We start from the raw sequence: 19,158 nt of genomic DNA on the forward strand, positions 1-19,158 counted from the left end.
ATGTCATTTAGTGTTATCCGGCAAATTATCTAACTTTTGAATGGTTGGAAAAGATCCGAGCTGGACATAAATGGAGTTAGTGACATAATTTGCTTGATGACACTTAATGACATCTGTCTTAAGCATTCAGTAATGCCCGTGATAGTGTCATGTCCTACTTATGACGGTCTTATAACAGTCTAATGACGCTGCTGTCAAATAAAGTGTTACCTATTAACCCAAATAAATCAACAAATAAGCTGCACTGGACTATAAGCCGCAGGATTCAAAATGAACTAAAAAAGTGGTGTCTTACGGTAGTCATCCAAAAAAATGTACTCAAGTACAAGTAAAAAAAGTATTCAGTGAAAAGAATACTCAAGTAATGAGTAACTGCTTATAATATTAGTTTTTTTCTCAGCACGTCAGTTATATGAACTGTTATTGTTGTTCTACTACAAGCTATTACATGATCATGTTAGGCCATAATCAAAATCGTCAAATTCTGACTAGAAAAACCTACAAAAATGAAGCATCACCCATCCAAAGAGCATGAGTGCCCTCTGGTGGAGTAAATATTTCCTACCATGAAATTAAAACGGGTGAAATGAACATAGACGGGACCCTTGGTGCAGTCGCACCCTCAGAAACCCCGAAAAGCCGATTCAAACTAGCGGTAGCATAGTTTGAAGGGTTCAGCGGCAACCCATTCAGTGTGTACGTTGGAGAGGACTTCTCGGCGAAAGTGAGCGGTAGGCGGCCATTTTAGGCGGAACGGCAAATTTGAATGAATTTACGCCGAGAGGTGGGGCCCAAAATAGAGCCATATTGTATTTTCAGTCAACAACGCATCCAATAGCAGAGGTGCAGGCTTACTTGTATCTGTGCTATTAGGCTTTTTCGGCAGATGGATACACGCAAACCACGGCCGACGAAACCTGAATAAATGTGCTTTTTTAAAGTTTCGTGAGCTCTGGGACACTCGAAAAATGACTCTCATACCTCTCCTTGCTAAGCTAAATGGTAATTCGATGTGCGTTTGTGTGGAAATGTAGTTCACGAACAAAAAAAACAAAAAACTATTTACCTTCTCATCTAAACTAGTAAAACTCTTTACATGGCTATTATAATGCCCTCTACTCCTTGAAATAGGACAAGTCAGTATACATCCATACTGTACATGTAACAAAGTAAATGTAAGGTGTCACTACCCACCTCTGGTGATGAGCAATTATTGTAAACAACCACAGTTGAGTTCATTTTTTCAGTTTCCCTTTAAAAGCTTAACACATCTCTGTTTGAATCTATAGATGGGGATCCAGGTTTTGTTGGTGCTCATTGCCCTTGCATGTGTACCCTGTATGCTGGTTGTGAAAACCATGGTGCTTCGACGTCAGCACCTGTGGAAAAAGCACCTGGTATGTTATTTTTACCACAAAATGTCCCTCCTTTGCAATATAACCCTTTCTATTCTGTCTTTCAGTGTACCTTGTATTATATAATGCGCTTGATTGTTTTTGCCATGTAATGCATGCTTAAAGCTCGCCTTGGTAACGCTCTGAAAATTGAGATTAAGTGGTCTGTGGGCACCCTAAAAACAGTTTTTCATCACATTATATCCTCTGGATGTGTTGTTGAACCTCTAAGAAATAGTTCCGTCAAGACTAAACAGATATAATTTAAATAAATAGTTAATTTTTAAGTTGATTTAAGTCATCTTAATGGGTGATTCTCATGAAGCTAAGCTAAACTGTCTTTGAAGATTCATAGACTTCATAATATATTGACGGGGCACGGGGCCAATTAATAGAGGGCCTATCTCCGTCAAAGCTGACCTAAATGCTTAAATCTCTGAATTCTTTGTGGATATGGACGTAAAACATGTCTCGATTCTTGGTTAAAAGCAAAAAAAAAGTGCAGTTAGCATTTTTTTTACGTAAATATGTCGGAGTACGATGCTAGTCTGTTAGTCATTGTAGCGCCCGGCATATGTAAACAGAGCTTTTCCGGTGAATATTCTTGTGAATAAATGCTTAAGTCCACGAATTCTATATAGATATGGACGTAAAACAGTCTTAATTCTTGGTTAAAAGCAAAAAAATGTGCAGTTAGCATTTATTTTACGTAAATATGTCAAAGTACAATGCTAGTCTGTATGCTAGTCTGTTAGTGATAGTAGCTAGCGGCCGCCTGTATTAATCGGAGCTTTTCCAGTGAAAATTCTTGTGAATAAATGCTCCAAATCCCCAAATTCTTTATAGATATGGACGTAAAGCAATCTCAATTCTTGGTTAAAAGCAAAAAAAAAAACGTGCAGTTAGTATTTATTTTACGTAAATATGTCGAAGTACAATGCGAGCCTGTTAGTGAAAGTAGCTAGCGGCCATCTGATGTAAACTGAGCTTTTCCGGTGAAAATTCTTGTAAATAAATGTTTAAATCCCTGAATTCTTTATAGATATGGATGTAAAACAGTCTCTATTCTTGATTAAAAGCAAAAAAAATAAATAAATAAAACGGCCAGTTAGCATTTATTTTACGTAAATATGTCGAATGTGCTGCTAGTCTTTAAGTTACTGTGGCGCTGTCTTACCACAACAAAGAGCTTTTTACATTGAAATTCTTGTGAATGAATGCTTAAATCCCTGATTTCTTTATAGATGTGGGCGTAAAACAGTCTCGGTTCTTGGTGTAAAGCAGACATGTCCAAAGTCCGGCCCGAGGGCCAAATGCGGCCCGTGGTCAAATTTCATCCGGCCCCCAGCTTCTGTCATAAAATCAATAACGTCTGGCCCGCACACAGACTTAATAAATTGGTCAGTAGTACTGCTACCAGCATATGAAGTAGCTTAAAAACTAAATGCTGCTCCTCATTTACCCAAAGGCAGCAGCACTCTAAGCAACATTACCCTGTGTGACCCTTTACTTCCAATTTTCTAAAATGGCGACAATTAACAAAACAAAAAAAAGAAAGTTGACTGTGATGGCCGACGCTTCAAGGATAGATGGAAATTGGACTATTTCTTCACTAAAATACGCAACAACTGTGCCTGCCTTATTTGCAAAGAGACAGTCACTGTTGAGTTCAATGTGAGGCGATATTACCAAACAAGACACGCTGACATGTACGACAAGATTATAGGGAAGATAGACAGCGAGAAATTGAAGCAACTTGAAGCTAGTTTAATTTCACAGCACCAGTATTTCGCAAGAGCCCGAGAGTCGAGCGAGAACGCCACAAAGGCGAGTTGCGAGATTGTTGAAATTATTAATTATAAAATAATAATAAAGCGAATGTGACACACAGAATGGCTAGCTAAAATTTGCTTAAATACTGTATATTGTTCAACGTAAAGGATGTCAGCCAAGGTCGGCCCCCCACATTTTTGCCACACCCAATCTGGCCCCTTTTGCAAAAAGTTTGGACACCCCTGGTGTAAAGAAAAAAAAGAAACAAAAAAAAAAACAGGCAGTTAGCATTTATTTTACGTAAATTTGTCGAATGTGCTGCTAGTCTTTAAGTCACTGTGGCGCCGCCTTACCACAACAAAGAGCTTTTTATGTTGAAAATTCTTGTGAATAAATGCTTAAATCCACAAATTCTTATAGATATGGACGTGAATCAGTTTCGATTCTTGGTTAAAAGCCCAAAAACCGTGCAGTTAGCATTTATTTTACGTAAATATGTTGAAGTACAATGCTAGCCTGTTAGTGAAAGTAGCTAGCGGCCACCTGATGTAAACTGAGCTTTTCTGGTGAAAATTCTTGTGAATAAATGCTTAAATCCCCGAATTCTTTATAGATATGGACGTAAAACAGTCTCGATTCTTGGTTAAAACCACAACAAAAAAAAACGTGCAGTCAGCATTTATTTTACGTAAATATGTTGAAATACAGTGCTAGTCTGTTAGTGAATGTAGCTAGCGGCCGCCTGATGTAAACTGAGATTTTCCGGTGAAAATTCTTGTGACTAAATGCTTAAATCCCCAAATTCTTTATAGATATGGAAGTAAAACAGTCTCAATTCTTGATTACAACAACAACAACAAAACTAGCAGTTAGCATTTATTTCACGTAAATATGTCGAAGTACAATGCTAACTTGTTAGTGAAAGTAGCTAGCGGCCGCCTGATGTAAATTGAGCTTTTCTGGTGAAAATTCTTGTGAATAAATGCTTAAATCTCCGAATTCTTTATAGATATGGATGTAAAACAGTCTCGATTGTTGGTTAAAAGCAAAAAAAAAGTGGTGCAGTTAACATTTATTTTACGTAAATATTGCGAAGTATAATGCCAATGCTGTAGCGGCTAATTTCTCCCATTGATTTTTTTTCACAACGTTTCAAAATGCATGCATGGTACAAAAAAAATATAATAAATACCTCGACTCCTCGAACAAATCCCTCCTGAGATAATGCTTCCTGTTTTTTTACTTTTTCAACATAAATCCGGCGTTAGGTCGCTGCGTGTGCGTTTGAGAATAACTCCTCTTGATGTGGGCAGGCCTCCTACTTGAATGCGAGGTGCAGTGCATGACCAATCTGACCCGTCAATATATTATGAAGTCTATGACCTTATGTTGGTCTTAACTGGGAGCAGCTGAATCCAGCCATGTTAGATGAGTTAAGTCATATTCACTGTTGCCACTAGACGGCAGTGTATCCACTCAATTGGCCTCAAATTATAATCTTACAAAACCGGCTTTAGACTTCAGCAATCAGCTAATTTTTTTTTTTAATTGTTATTAGCATCAGCCTTTAAAAATCCAAAAATGGTCGTTCGCTACCCATAATGCACCACAAAGAAAGCAAGATAAAGAATGGCTACAGGGTAAGATTATTTGGACATTTTTGATCACAGTTAAGTTTATATTCTTATTTCCCTATGATGTGTAATAATTAGGGCTGTCAAACGATTAAAATTTTTAATCGAGTTAATTACAGCTTAAAAATTAATTAATCGTAATTAATCGCAGTTAATCGCAATTCAAACCATCTATAAAATATGCCATATTTTTCTGTAAGTTATTGTTGGAATGGAAAGATAAGACACAAGATGGATATATACATTCAACATACGGTACACAAGAACTGTATTTGTTTATTATAACAAAAAATCAACAAGATGGCATTAACATTATTACAAATTTGTTAAAGCATGGATAGAAAGACTTGTAGTTCTTAAAAGATAAATGTTAGTACAAGTTATAGAAATTTTATATTAAAACCCCTCTTAATGTTTTCGTTTTAATAAAATTTGTAAAATTTCCAATAAAAAAAAAACAACTAGTAGCCCGCCATTGTTGATGTCAATAATTACTTACACAATGCCCATGGGTGCTGAAGCCTATAAAATCAGTCGCACCCAAGCGCCAGCAGAGGGCGGCAAGACTCCACAAAACACAATTAACACGTGGGCATTTCACTGTACTGTCATTTAAATCTGTCTGAGCGGGGCATGTGCGTTAATTGCGTCAAATATTTTAACGTGATTAATTTAAAAAATTAATTACCGCCCGTTAACGCGATAATTTTGACAACCCTAGTAATAATACATATTTTTAGATATCAGTCAATTAGATATTTTACTGTAAATATAATATTAGAGAGCTCAAACTGTTGATGAAAAAAAGGCTGAGTCATAACATTCTGCTATTTTAAACTAGCTTTGGTAAATGTCTCGCATTACCGTAATGCATCGCGTTCAGGAGAATCACCCAATGGCTTTCTACTTACAAACCATCAATATAAACATTGCACAAATGAGAGGTTCAGCTCCTAATAAGAGGTTTATTGTAAACAGTGAGACTGAAAAAGCAATTGGCTATCAGTGACTCAATTTTAAACAAATTATTGGTTCATAACCTACTTTGAAAATTCAGTTTAATGTGTCTCGCAAAACAAAACATCTGTTTAGGGTGCCATGTTTACTTGACCAGTTAGTACAATGTACTAACTAAGGCTTGCTTTAAGCCCGCCCGACAAAGCTCTTGTGACTTTTGTATCTAGTCACAGACGAGGCAAGAAACCCCTGCAGAGAATCTAGCGCAATCTTTAGAGAAAACAGGCGTGTCCTCATCATGCACCGGACTCACCCAACAGGGCACGCAGAAGTTCGGAGGGGTGCGGGTGGGCAACGGGCCCACGGAGGACGAGGCTGGCATCATGGACCACGACCAGCTCTCGCAACACTCAGAGGAGGGAGATGAGGTCAGTGCCTGAAATCACTTTAAACCTGCCGTAACTGGTCAACTTCAAAATCATTGAATGTTTTAGGGTGTTTTTATTGAGATTAACTGTTAAATATAAAAGGGAAGTTCAGAACTTTTGATTTTAGGCTTAGTCTTGGAGTTAGCGGGGGTTTAATTAGTCGGTAGGCATGTGCCAGTAGAATGTTCTGACGGTATGATAACCTGAAGCCAAAATATTACGGTTTCACGGCATCACTGTATTGCAATTACAGCTGTAAAATGTCTTACTTTGAGATATCTTGGATTTTTTTCAAAACAGATTAGCAAATTGGAACATAGGTATATTGTTAGGTTAAAGGGCAACTGAAGAGCTTTTTGGATTTCGCTCTTGAGTGTTTACTTGGTTGAATTGTATTAAATGCATCATTCGCTGTCTCAAAAAGTCACATTAAAAAAAATAAATAAATAATTGACCGCGTAGTTTTTGAGTTATGGCCATAGCAACACCATAGCAACGAGGGACGCGCCGCCCTGCCGACCGCTACCTGATGACGTAGCTTCCAGGGAGCGTCGCCACCACTCTGAACACGGAAATATAGGACCACGCTATCCTCGCCATATATTGCAAACATTTTCTGGGTTTTACTTGCGAGATTTGTCATGCCATCTCGATGTGAAGCGATGATTTGCTCACAGAAAGACTCGAGACTCTATGAGTGGTCCAAAAAAACTTCTCCTGCAAAGATTTGGACCGTTTTTGTGAGCATGCATACAGGTCCCCAATCGGCTCATTGTTTTCATCATTTCAGCGACGACAGCTTTGAAAACCTACAACAAAATGCAACCTTGGTTTTACAAAGACGTAAGTAGACCCTCTGATTCTAAAATTTGATGCACTTCTGTTGATAAACGAGGGGGACTCCTACTGCCTGTTTGTTGAAGCGCAACATTTTTTTGTTGTTGCTGTTGCCCTGTCATAAGTAGACAGGTTTGCTGACAGGTCTACTCATGTGATTTTATTACTATATCAATGGGCATTATGTAAATTCAATTGTCCCCAGCACCAAATAGGTCCTTGGCTCGTTGTTTTTTGGCCTGTCACAGGGTAAATATAAAGCCTCAAAAATCAATAACATATCATTCATTTAGCCACATTTGGGCTAGCTTTACCATATTTAGATTGGTAGGAGCTGTCCCTTTACCTAATATCCAGTTGTAGCTATGTGGAGAGCATGGAAAAATATACAACCATGTAATCGCATTCTCTCAAATAAAAAAATCACGATGCTGGGACTTAAGCTTACCATTCACTCTCCCGTTCGTGAAGTGTCGAGCTGTCAATTGGTGTCATGACGACATCTGCTGTGTCAAGTAAATCGCCGTCATCTGACGCCTCAGGTTCAAACATGTAGGGATTAATTGTAGTTCATCTTTCCTGGGAGCCTTTGCCATCGGTAGCGTCACAAAAGAGCGATCCTGAATGGTTACCTTTGGTGGAAATATCACTGACATCGTTGTTGCTACTATGCTAGCTGTGGATAGTCTTCTCTGTTGCGTCGGGGAATCTACGTCACACTTCCGGGTTTGCGATTTACATTAACGGAGTGCAAAAAAACTAAAAAAACGCAAATTATCCTTGCAATTATGTGTTGATAATTTCATGGTTGTTTTGACGAACTCGTCCAAAGTTTATATTCGTAAAATTACACCAAAATCCGGAAAAGTCTTCAGTTGCCCTTTAAGATCAATTTTAAAAAATACCAAAAAATAACTAAAATATTCTAAATAAAATTAAAATAAATGCAGTCCTTTTGGTGAGCCTAAACCCACAGCCACAGCTCAACATTATTACCATCAGAACAAAAATATTGGAATTATTTTCCATAAAAAGCATGTGTATGACTTGTATCATGTTTCTCAACATAGACAGTTGCCAGAGAGAAATATAATACCCATACCATATAGCATAGCATAGCATAGCATACACAACCTGACCCGACCCCTCCCCACTCCACCATACACTCCACCAGACCCTACCCTACCCATCCCCTTACCCATACCAGCATTTTGTTTTCTTCAATAGGGAAAAAGTTCAGGAGTTTAACCTCCTTCAACCATCGTGTAGCACAGCTCACTGATTGACACTGAGCACCAACCGGTGGGGGAGCGTTGAGCCTTACATCTGCAAGCGAGGGATTTCTCCATGTATTTTTGGGACATAAAAAATAGCTCATACCTTAAGGACAGTATGACGGAAAATTTTGTGGGTTTGAAACATTGACGTTTTCATACCATAGTGTCCCTTAAAACCGGTAATCGGCACATATCTATTAGTCGATGGAGTTGATTTAAACAAATTCCGTGCAGTTTGTTAGTTATTTGTTCGTTTCAGGGCTCCGGAGTGGCTAAGCTAGCGCGAGTCAATGGTTCAGTCTTCGCATGCCACAGTTGGTAGCTCGAGTTATTCTCGGACCGAAGGGTCAGCGGTTCAATTCCAGGCTACGACTGCCCACTGTCGAAGTGCCCTTGGGCAAGGCACTGAAACCAAATTTGCTCCCAATGGGTTGACAGCACCTTGCATTGCAGCAGCACCATTGGTGTGTGTGAATGTGTGTGTGAAAGTGTAAATGTATGCTAATGCAAAAGCACTTTGGGCATTGTAACAATGTAGATAAATGCGCTATAGAAGTACTTTCCATTTATGTGTTGGCTATGTTTTCAGGATAAAGTTATTAAAATTTACCATTTCATGTCATGAACAGCAACACTTGTAATCCAGCAGCTCTGCAGGGATTGCTTGGTGTGTTTGTCATAGCCAGTAGTTAGTCACCACAGCTTAGATTGTTCCTTGTTCTTCATGGGGAATTTGTGGCATTTGCCCATTTCTTCCGTCTGTTTCCACAGCCTCTAATTGCACATTTCACCATGTTGCCATTCTTCAGTCAAGGCTCAGTATGCTGCATTCGAGCAAGGTGGGAAGTCGGAGTTTTCCAACTTCCGACCAGGGAAAATATCATTGGAACCCCACTCGAGCTGGGAGGCCCTAGGAAGGACGGGACCATTGACTCGCGCTAGCTTAGCCACGCTAGAGCCCTGACATTAATAAATAACTAACAAACTGCACGGAATTTGTTGACATCAACTCTGCCAACTAATTAAACCCCCACTAACTAGAAGATTAAGCCTAATGTCAAAAATTTTGAACTTGCCTTTTAAGGCAGCGATTAATGTAATTTTTAAGTCACATCCACCAAATTTGACAGGAAAACAGTATTTATTCACGGTTAAGTTGCATCGACTATATGCTTGTTCGCCACTGTTATATGTATTATTGTCTTGAATTGCAAGTCAGATGTACATCCAGTCAGAACGATACAACAGCAACCAAGAATGTTTTCCTCCTGGCTTGTAGTAGTAGGAGGCTTTCAAATAGAAAGGGAGGCCTGTGATGCACTAGAGCAGATAAGAGTTGGATTTTCCATTTCAGAAAAACAAACACTGAGATGTTTTTCATGAGAACCAGGGAATGGAATTTCTGAAAATATTACCCAGTTGACTCAGAGCGTTGGTGTCCGCCAGTTCTGATGCATACTACAGCAGAGTGTTTGTGTTGTGATAACTGCAACTTAACAGAACTACGTTCATCATTTTTTCAGTATTGTGATTGTACAAGTAGACATGCGTTATCAACAATAGATAGGGGTGTTCGTAACATTAAAGGTACTACGTATACGAAATGTTTAGTGTTAATTTGAAATACTTTTCCACTCCTTGCATGCTCCACCAATGCCCTGATGAGTACACAGAGCAAGGACGTAGGTTTGGTCTTAACATTGGTAGGGATGATAAAACAGCATCACCTGCATGTACACTTTATGCCTGGGATGGGACATTAACAGGTCCAAACAGACTGGGTGAACCGGGGTCAGGGCTACAGGTCTCACAAATGTGAATTTTTGATATGCTAAATCAGGGGTGCTCATTATGTCGATCATAATCTACCACTCCAACCAGTCGATATCAAAGCTAGTATGGGTAGCTCGCGGCAACCCCCCCCAAAAAAAAAAAACACTTAAAAAAATATATATATATACAGTCCCTGACAAAAGTCTTGTCGCTTATCCATTTTGTAGAGACAGTTGCTAATAACCTGACTTTTAATGATTCAATTGGTTTCAGAAATGGCTCATATGAAAGCCAAGACCCTCCCAAATGATGTTGAATGTATAAACATATATTTGTTTCACTGAGATAAGATTTATCATTTAATGAGGACATAAAGGTCAAGTTTTGTCGCCTATAGAAAGTAGTGTGAAAATTGGACAAAAAATGTACTTCAAATACAAAAATATATTACATAACATAAGCAAATTAAGTAGTGGTGCTGTGAGATTCAAAGTTAATATTTTGTATGACTTCCATGGGCTTGAAGGACTGCATCTATGCAGTTTGTCAGTTCGTCGTTTTCAAAAAAATTCATTACCGCCGTTATCGGGATAATTTTGATAACCCTACCTTAAGCCTATACTAAAGACTCTGGATGAGTATAACGCGTTATGTCTGTAACGTTAAATACAATTAGAAAACGATTTAATAAAAAAAAAAAATATATATATATATATATATATATATATATTAGGGCTGTCAAAATTATCGCGTTAACGCGCGGCAATTAATTTTTTTAATCAATCACGTTAAAATATTTGATGCAATTAACGCACATGTCCCGCTTAGACAGTATTCTGCCTTTTGGTAAGTTTTACAGCAAGGCTTTTTGTGCTGTCTAACAGCGAACTCTTGTGGTTGCTTTGCGACATGGTTTGTTTTCTTGCCAGTTCAATAAGGCTGCACGACGTCTCGGGCTGACGCCTACGTTGTAATGTTGTGCTTATATGATCCTTGGACAAGATTTGTCCGTAAGTATGGTTGTTGTAAAGAATGTACATATTATGTTAGTAAGCGAAATGTTATATTTTTTGTATGAGACGCTTTTTGTTTATGTTTTGTGAACCTGTATAGCGTGCTAAGCTAACGTTGTTGCTAATGCAATGCTTGTGTACTGTTTTTGTAGTTTTACGACGGTCTAAAGAGGACAATGGTTTGAGGCCATTTTATTAATAAATCAGATGAAAAAGGAAGAAGTCTGATTATTAAGGCGTCGTTCTCTAGCTGTCTAGCTTTGGAAAAAGTAGACACTTCGGAGTGAGGACAGCATAGACAGATTTAAATGACAGTAGAGTGAAATGCCCACTACAGTCCTTATGTACCGTATGTTGAATGTATATATCCATCTTGTGTCTTATCTTTCCATTCCAACAATTTATTTTACAGAATATATATATATAATTTACAGAAAAATATGGCATATTTTATTGATGGTTTGAATTGCGATTAATTGCGATTAATTACGATTAATTAATTTTTAAGCTGTAATTAACTCGATTAAAAATTTTAATTTGACAGCCCTAATATATATATTAAAAAAAAAGCATGGCCGACATTTTTTTTGCCGATTCCGATCCTTTGAAAATGACGTGATCAGACCCGATCGATCGGCATCATCTCTAATAGAAAGTATTAGCATGCATTAGTTACTAAACTCTAACACTAATTTTTGACATTTGCTTCTTTTCAAGCATGCAGAGGAAGAGCCGGTAAGAGACGTTGATATGGAATTTGTAAATGCTTCATTCATATTGTTCACAATATTGTACCTGCCTCTTACTGAAGTCAAATGGTAAAGGCTGGGGAAAAAAATGTATGGATATTTTGATTGAAGTGTTAAAAAAAAAAAAAAAATCAGAGACAACAAAACACGACCATGGACTACATGATAGTTTCCATAAAACATCACTATATTCATGTATACATAGCCCTCTTTTTCTCTCTTGTTGGTGAAGGCCAAACTTCCCAAATGAAAATGTTCTACAATATCATCTTGTATCTAAGAGTCAATCAGCCTTAATGTATTTTGCCATGACATCATGCCGGCCAGTTTTGTTTTCTCCTGCCACTTCCGCTGGAGACCCTTTGAATGGGAACAATGAGGCTACTTCCATGAACTCAATTCCATGAGTCCAAGAACAAAAGAGAAGCATGGAAAGCGGAAACCTGGCCAGCACCAGGCCCGCTTCAGCAACAGCGCCAGAGAGCCATAACCCTGCCCACTTCGTACAGGAAAGGCTAGTCTTGTTCCAGGATGGAGTATATGAAGAGACAATATACAAACATGTCCAGGTCTCTATGATCCTGCAGAAAACAAAATTTGCAACTAAACACTGCCTATTAGAACCGATACCTTTTCCCGGGTCACTGTGTCACAAAATGGCGCAGGGTCAAATTAACTCGATGAACTTACAGGCTTCTATGGTATTGGGAAATGCAGAATTGACTGCTTTGATGGAGTCTTATCTGAAAGACGCTTTTCTACCAGTGTCCAAAACGAATAGTGCTTAAAATACGCATACAGTGGTATGAAAAAGTGTCTGAACCTTTTGGAATTTCTCACATTTCTGCATAAAATCACCATCAAATGTGATGTGGTCTTTGTCAAAATCACACAGATGAAAAAACAGTGTCTGCTTTCGCTAAAATAACCCAAAAAACTTATAGGTTTTCATATTTTAATGAGGATAGTATTCAAACAATGACAGAAGGGGGAAGAATAAGTAAGTGAACTATCACATTTAATATTTTGTGTACACCCTTTGGCAGCAATAACTTCAAACAGATGCTTTCTGTAGCTGCAGATCAGTCTGGCACACTAATCTTGGCCCATTGTTCTCTACAAAACTGCTGTAGTTCAGTCAGATTCCTGGGATGTTTGGCATGAATCCCTTTCTTTAGGTCATGCCACAGCATCTCAATGGGGTTCAAGTCTGGACTTTGACTCGACCACTCCAGTGTATTTTGTTCTTCTGGAACCATTCTGAAGTTGATTTACTTCTGTGTTTGGATCATTGTCTTGTCAGTATCCACTTACCTTTTAGCTTGAACTGTCTGACAGACGACCTCAGGTGATCCTGCAAAACCTCCTGATAAACTTTTGAATTCATTCTACCATTAATAATCGCAAGTTGTCCAGGCCCTGAGGTAGCAAAACAGCCCCAAATCATGATGCTCCCTTCACTATACTTCACGGTGGGGATGAGGTCTTGATGTCAGTGAGCTGTTCCATTCTTTCTCCACACATGACGTTGTGTGTTACTCCCAAACAATTCAACTTTGGTTTCATCCGTCCACAAAATATTTTGCCAAAACTTCTGTGGAGTGTCCGAGTGCCTTTTTGCCGACGTTAAACGAGCGACAATGTTTTTTTTTAGCTAGCAGTGGCATCCTCCGTGGAGTCCTCCCATGAACACCATTTTTGGCCACAGTTTTACTTATAGTTGATGTGTGCACAGAGATACTGGACTGTGCCAGTGATTTCTCTAAGTCTTTAGCAGACACACTAAGGTTCTTTTTTTACCTCTCTGAGTATTCTGCGCTGAACTCTTGGTGTCATCTTTGGTTGACGGCCACTCCTTGGGAGAGAAGCAACAGTGCCAAATTCTCTCCATTTGTAGACAACTTCTCTGACTGTCGATTGATGAACTTCCAGACTTTTAGAGATGGTTTTGTATCCTTTCCCAGTTTTACACAAATCAACAATCCTTAATCGCAGGTCTTTAGACAGCTCCATGATGCACATCAGACAATGCTTCTCATCAAGACAATTCTTTCCCGGTGTGTGTTTTATAGTGGGCACGGCAGCTTTAAACCACTCATCAGTGATAGGGGCCACACCTAACTTAAATTGTTTGGTAAAAATTGGTTTCAATTGCTCTTTAAGTCTCCTTAGGTAGAAGATTCACTTACTTATTTTTTCCCCTTCTGTCATTGTTTGCATGCTATCCTTATTTAAATATGAAAAGCTATAAATGTTTGGGTGGTTTTAGTTACAGCAGACACTGTTTTTTCATCTGTGTGATTTGGACAAAGAACATATAACTTTTGATGGTGATGTGATGCAGACATTTGAAAAATTCCAAAAGGTTGATACTTTTTCATACCACTTTAAACACATAGTAATGGGTCCCAAACTGCTTCATGAATCCACAGATAACTAAAGAGTATGTTTGCATGTGGTGTGCTTGAACTTTTAACTAATTTGAGCTCTGGAACATGGAAGTTTAATGCATGTCGTTGACCTGCTTTCAAAAGTGTACTGCTGCCCTGCAGAACAATCTGACCTTTGTACCTCTATAACTAAAGAAAATCTAATGTCAAATACATGCTAATAGCATTTTTCTATCCCACAGTTTGACTTTGGTGACGTGGCTGTCCATCAGGCGATCCACACCATTGAGTACTGTCTGGGATGCATCTCCAACACGGCCTCTTATCTCCGTCTCTGGGCCCTCAGTTTGGCTCATGCACGTGAGTATTGTTCAAACAATATGAATGATTTTTCTTGCTGAGCACAAACAGTGCAGCAACATATCTAGACAGATAGTAGTACATGTAGGTATATACTGTATCTTGTATCCTTTGCAGAGAAAACTTTGCCCTTAATTACCGATTTCCATACAGTAACTCATTTGTGTTTCTTTGCATAACTATGTAGAACTTATGCTACCATGTGTGTATTCAGAGCTGTCAGAGGTGCTATGGTCCATGGTGATGCACCTCGGTTTGTCTTCCCGGAGTGGGGGCGGCTTCTTCGGCCTCACCATTATCTTCGCCGCATTCGCTACGCTCACGGTTGCCATTCTGCTCATCATGGAGGGGCTGTCCGCCTTTTTGCATGCCTTGCGTCTTCACTGGTAAGAAATACAAACACAACCTTCAGTTATTAGAACATTTCAGTTTCTTTGATTTCACAAGTCCGTACAATACACAGCAAGCAGTCATATTTTACCTTTTGAATCAAGTACTGTATCTTTGCCAAAGTCGTAGTTCTTCAGCTTGTCAAGCACATGAAGAATGAACGGAACATGAAACATTCCTGACCCAAAGTGGTTTACCAAACTGTAAGCTCAAGGGGCTGAAAATAACTTTTTCTGATCCATCGCCTCCTTGCACCATCTTCACCACCCTGATACAACTTGCAACACTGAGTACACACATGTCAAACATTAGCCTATTGGAGTACATTATCAACACACTTGGAATGTAAAGGATTGCCAGAAGCACGATGACAGTTAGTAGTAATTACATAGGAGCAAGTAGGAAAATCTTTTTATTTATTTTTCAATATAAATGATATTTGAAGTGGGTCGGTAGGCATTACAAGAAACTTTTCAGCATTTACTGTATGTTCATTCACATGATTTATAAAACCTAGATCAGTTGTTCTTAACCTTGCTGAAGGTACCGAACCTACGGTGGCCGAGAGGTGTCAGGCGAAATGCAAAGTCCAAACACTTTGCAATTAGAAAAAGCACGAACCCCAATTGCAAACACTTTGCAAAAGAAAAAAAGCAGGAATGCAAACTGCCATAACACGATCCCCAATTCCTAAAGCGCGATCGCAAATTGGCAAAAGCACAAACCCCAATTGCCACAACACGGCAGCAAATGGCTCGCAGCACGAATGCAAATTGCCACAACACAATCCCCAATTCCTAAAGCGCGTTTGCAAATTGGCAAAAGCGCGAACGCCAATTGCCACAACACGACAGCAAATGGCTCGCACCACGACCGCAAAAGGCTCGCAAGACAATTGCAAAGACGATGACCCAGAAGTTAAAAAAAATAAATAAATGAATAATAGCTAAGACGACAATTTGCTATATGTGCTTTGTGACCATCTCTGCAGGTCTCCATAAAGTTGCCCCCCCCATCAGACGCAAATTTATATAAAAATGATGTTAATCGTTTGTGCTGCAACGGTTTTGTAGATACAGTATTATGCTTTTATTGAGATATTAATTTCGTGTGGGGACGTCACTCGTAGCTTTTTTGTAGCTTCGCTCCCGCAGCTAATAGAGCGTACCAACTCTCTCAATAACAGAGGGGTGTCCTAACAACTAGCACGGACAGAGCACAAAAAAATTCGGGTCCATTTTGCGGTAAATTGGGGGGCTTGAGATATTAATTTCGAGTGATGACGCCCTCTATGCCCCTCATTTACTGCAAAATGGTTCCGAATTGGTGCCATTCGTTTGTGCTACTTGTTAGAACACCACTCTGTTATTGAGAGAGTTGGTACGCTTCATTAAAATAACAGAGGGAGAGTTGGTACGCCCATTAACAGAACATAACATCTGAATAATGTTTTCCTTCGACAAAATAACAAACAACAAGACAAATAGAGCTTTTGATTGCAAAGTAACAATTTATTTACACATAACTAAACTATTGAACTGAGAGATGACGCTGTTGTGGCCACAACAGCCAGGTAAACTTTTCCCTCATCGCCGCCTGACTCATCTAGATGGATTTTTTTTTAGTCTGTCTTTTGTGGTGACCCACTGCCTTGTGGCGAAGTTCGCCTGGGGAACTTGTGTGGGGCATGTTATGTTCCTGGGGAGGAACTGGTTTGGCCGTGCGCGTTTCCGGCTGAGTAGCGGTGGATGTGAGCGGCTGAGCACAGCGGCGCGGGCTCTGCGCTGCGAGCAGCATGGACTCAACGGCATCGTCCGCTGCACTGGTGGTCCCGGTAGTTCTGCTCGGTCGTCCAGCACCTGGCATCCCAGGCGTCCTCTCGGTTGTTCTGCTCGGCCGTCCGCCGCCTGGCATCCTGGACGTGCCTGGTCGTCGCACTTGGTCGTCTCCCGCCGGCTCCCCGGCCGTGCGGTCCGTTGAATCGGCTTGCGGGTCTTACCAAATGCGCTACTTCCCTCCAGTGGCCAGTTTTATTGCTTTAAAATGGATTTTCAGCATTGTGCTTTGGAGCTAAGTTGCATCAGAACCTAGAGATGTCTCTTGTGAAAAAAAAAACGTAAAAGACGTATAAATACGTCTTTGGGACAGTGAAACAATTAAAAATAGAACGTATTTGTACGTTTTTGGGAGCAAATAAGTTAAGGGTTAAAGACGACGTAAAACGACGAAAAATCGATCTTATTTCTGGTGTTTTTTTCTATTGTAGCTGCTTATGTTTGGAGACTTAACGTGTGGGACTCAAAACACTTACAGGTGGACAGACTTTGAGCTTCCCCTCATTGAAAGACCAGCATCCGCCACTGATAAACAGACGTGAAATACAGCGGTGAGGAAATTCATGACCTGTAGCGGTAGTCCAACCCCGTCAAAACGTCCACATCTAAATGATCTATGCCCCCCTGTATGAGCTCATCTCCAGTTGAAGAATGCTGCAGATTATACCTCGGTTAATAAATCAGATGCACGTAAGCTCAACAGGTATCTGCATCTTATCTCCAGGTATTTTCCTTCACATCTGCAATCCCATATGTCATTACCTCCCTGGTCAGAGAATGTTACTCGCTTCATAAAGCAGAAGCGTGTCAGCTCAACAGGTAGCCGCTAAGGTTAAAAAGAGTCCCGGGGTATTTTTCGCGGATATGAGCGAATGGAAATAGTTGCGCTCGGAGTTAACGGCAGTCAACGTGAAACCTCTGCTTTGGTGTCCGCTCTTCACACACACGTGCTGATGAGTTGCCGGCACGCACACGCGCAAAAGTGGACAGCGGTATGTGTAAGGCTGAAGAGTTTTTCCATCTCCGCAGATGTGTGGGGAGGCAGATGAGAGGATCTCTCATTTCTTTCCACATTTTAAGTGTTGCCCTCTCACGGCTCCGGTAGACCAAATATTTGCCAGGGCTTTAAGACATTCCTTGGCAGCTCCCCTAACTCACTGAGGCCAGGAACTGACGCCCCATTCTTAAGGATTTCCTTCCAATTGAAAACAGAGCTACTGTAATAGTTTCGTATGGAATTGATAGGGTAAACAGGCTAGACCCTATTCCACATCTACATGTTGAAAAATGTACTTGACGTACTGTGTAACTATACTTTATGCATCAGGAGTGCTGAGAACGTTTGGATTCTACTTGATGAAAATGCCATAGACGTTCACATGTTAGTGAATTATTTATTACCAAATATATCTTTATTGCTGAGAGTAAAACTGTGACATATAGTGACAGGCGGAACAATTTAATGCTCTTTCATTGGATGGCAGAACATTAGGGGTGCAACGGTTCAGGTAGCCCACGGTTCGATTTGAACCTCGGTCAGGGCCGGCCCAGGCCATTTGGGGGCCCTAAGCAAAATAATGCAAAGGGGCCCATATTTTTGGCCCGCCATTTCGTCACAGTGTACTGTGAAAGCCATACATGCAATCCAACCCATACTCCCATATTTTGTATATTAATCAGATTTTGTTGCACTGCATACTTCAAACTTCTCAACCCAAATGATTGTCAGAACTTACAGTAGATAGCGCCAAACCTTTTTCTAAAAAAGGAAAGACAGAAGTTAAGGAAGGACTTTTTTTTTTTTTTTTAAGTTTGCAATCAAGTATCAAAACTCACAAAAGTCAAATAAAGCAAAGTGTAGTAAAAAAAATAGAATAGAAATTAAACAATTGCCAAATTGGGGGCCCCCTAGTGGTCAGGGGCCCTAAGCAGCTGCATAATCTGCGTATAGGCTGGGCCCGCCCTGACCTCGGTTTTGGGATCACTATTTCGGTTCGGTTTGCTTTTTTTTTTTTTTTTTTTTTTTTTTCCAACTGCCTTTCTTTTGCTTTTAAGAAAATGAAATAAACACTTAAAATGTAAACATTTTCGACTGTTAAAATGCCTCTTAGCTCTTTGGCTAGTGTAGTGACTGACTACTGAAATACACACACAGTAGTAAAAAAGTTACTTAGCAAAGTAACTGGTGTTACCGTTAAAAAAAAAAAAAAAAAAAACATGTTTTTTGTTTTTTTTAAATGAAAAAAAAAAAAAAACATGTTTGTTTGTTTTTTTTTTTCATTAAAAAAAACAAAAAACAAACAAAAAACATAGTAACCTTTGCTATGTTTGGAGGTCATTTAATGTTC

At 39.5% G+C, this 19,158-nt stretch overlaps 1 protein-coding gene across 7 annotated transcripts in view; it reads left to right on the forward strand.

Moving 5' to 3' along the window:
* LOC130909569 (V-type proton ATPase 116 kDa subunit a 1-like) overlaps positions 1–19,158 on the forward strand; it is a 40,513-nt gene that overhangs the window by 15,590 nt on the left and 5,765 nt on the right. For 2 of the 7 annotated variants that reach the window (XM_057826208.1, XM_057826211.1), the window contains 5 exons: positions 1,290–1,397; positions 5,986–6,186; positions 11,804–11,821; positions 14,468–14,585; positions 14,800–14,971. In XM_057826208.1, the coding sequence (XP_057682191.1) occupies positions 1,290–1,397; positions 5,986–6,186; positions 11,804–11,821; positions 14,468–14,585; positions 14,800–14,971 (617 nt within the window). The remainder of the gene's footprint in view (positions 1–1,289; positions 1,398–5,985; positions 6,187–11,803; positions 11,822–14,467; positions 14,586–14,799; positions 14,972–19,158) is intronic. The other 5 variants (XM_057826212.1, XM_057826214.1, XM_057826213.1 and 2 more) reach the window with 3 other exon arrangements.

Source organism: Corythoichthys intestinalis, chromosome 21 (assembly GCF_030265065.1).
Source record: "Corythoichthys intestinalis isolate RoL2023-P3 chromosome 21, ASM3026506v1, whole genome shotgun sequence".
In the NCBI taxonomy this organism is placed as follows: Eukaryota; Metazoa; Chordata; class Actinopteri; order Syngnathiformes; family Syngnathidae; genus Corythoichthys; species Corythoichthys intestinalis.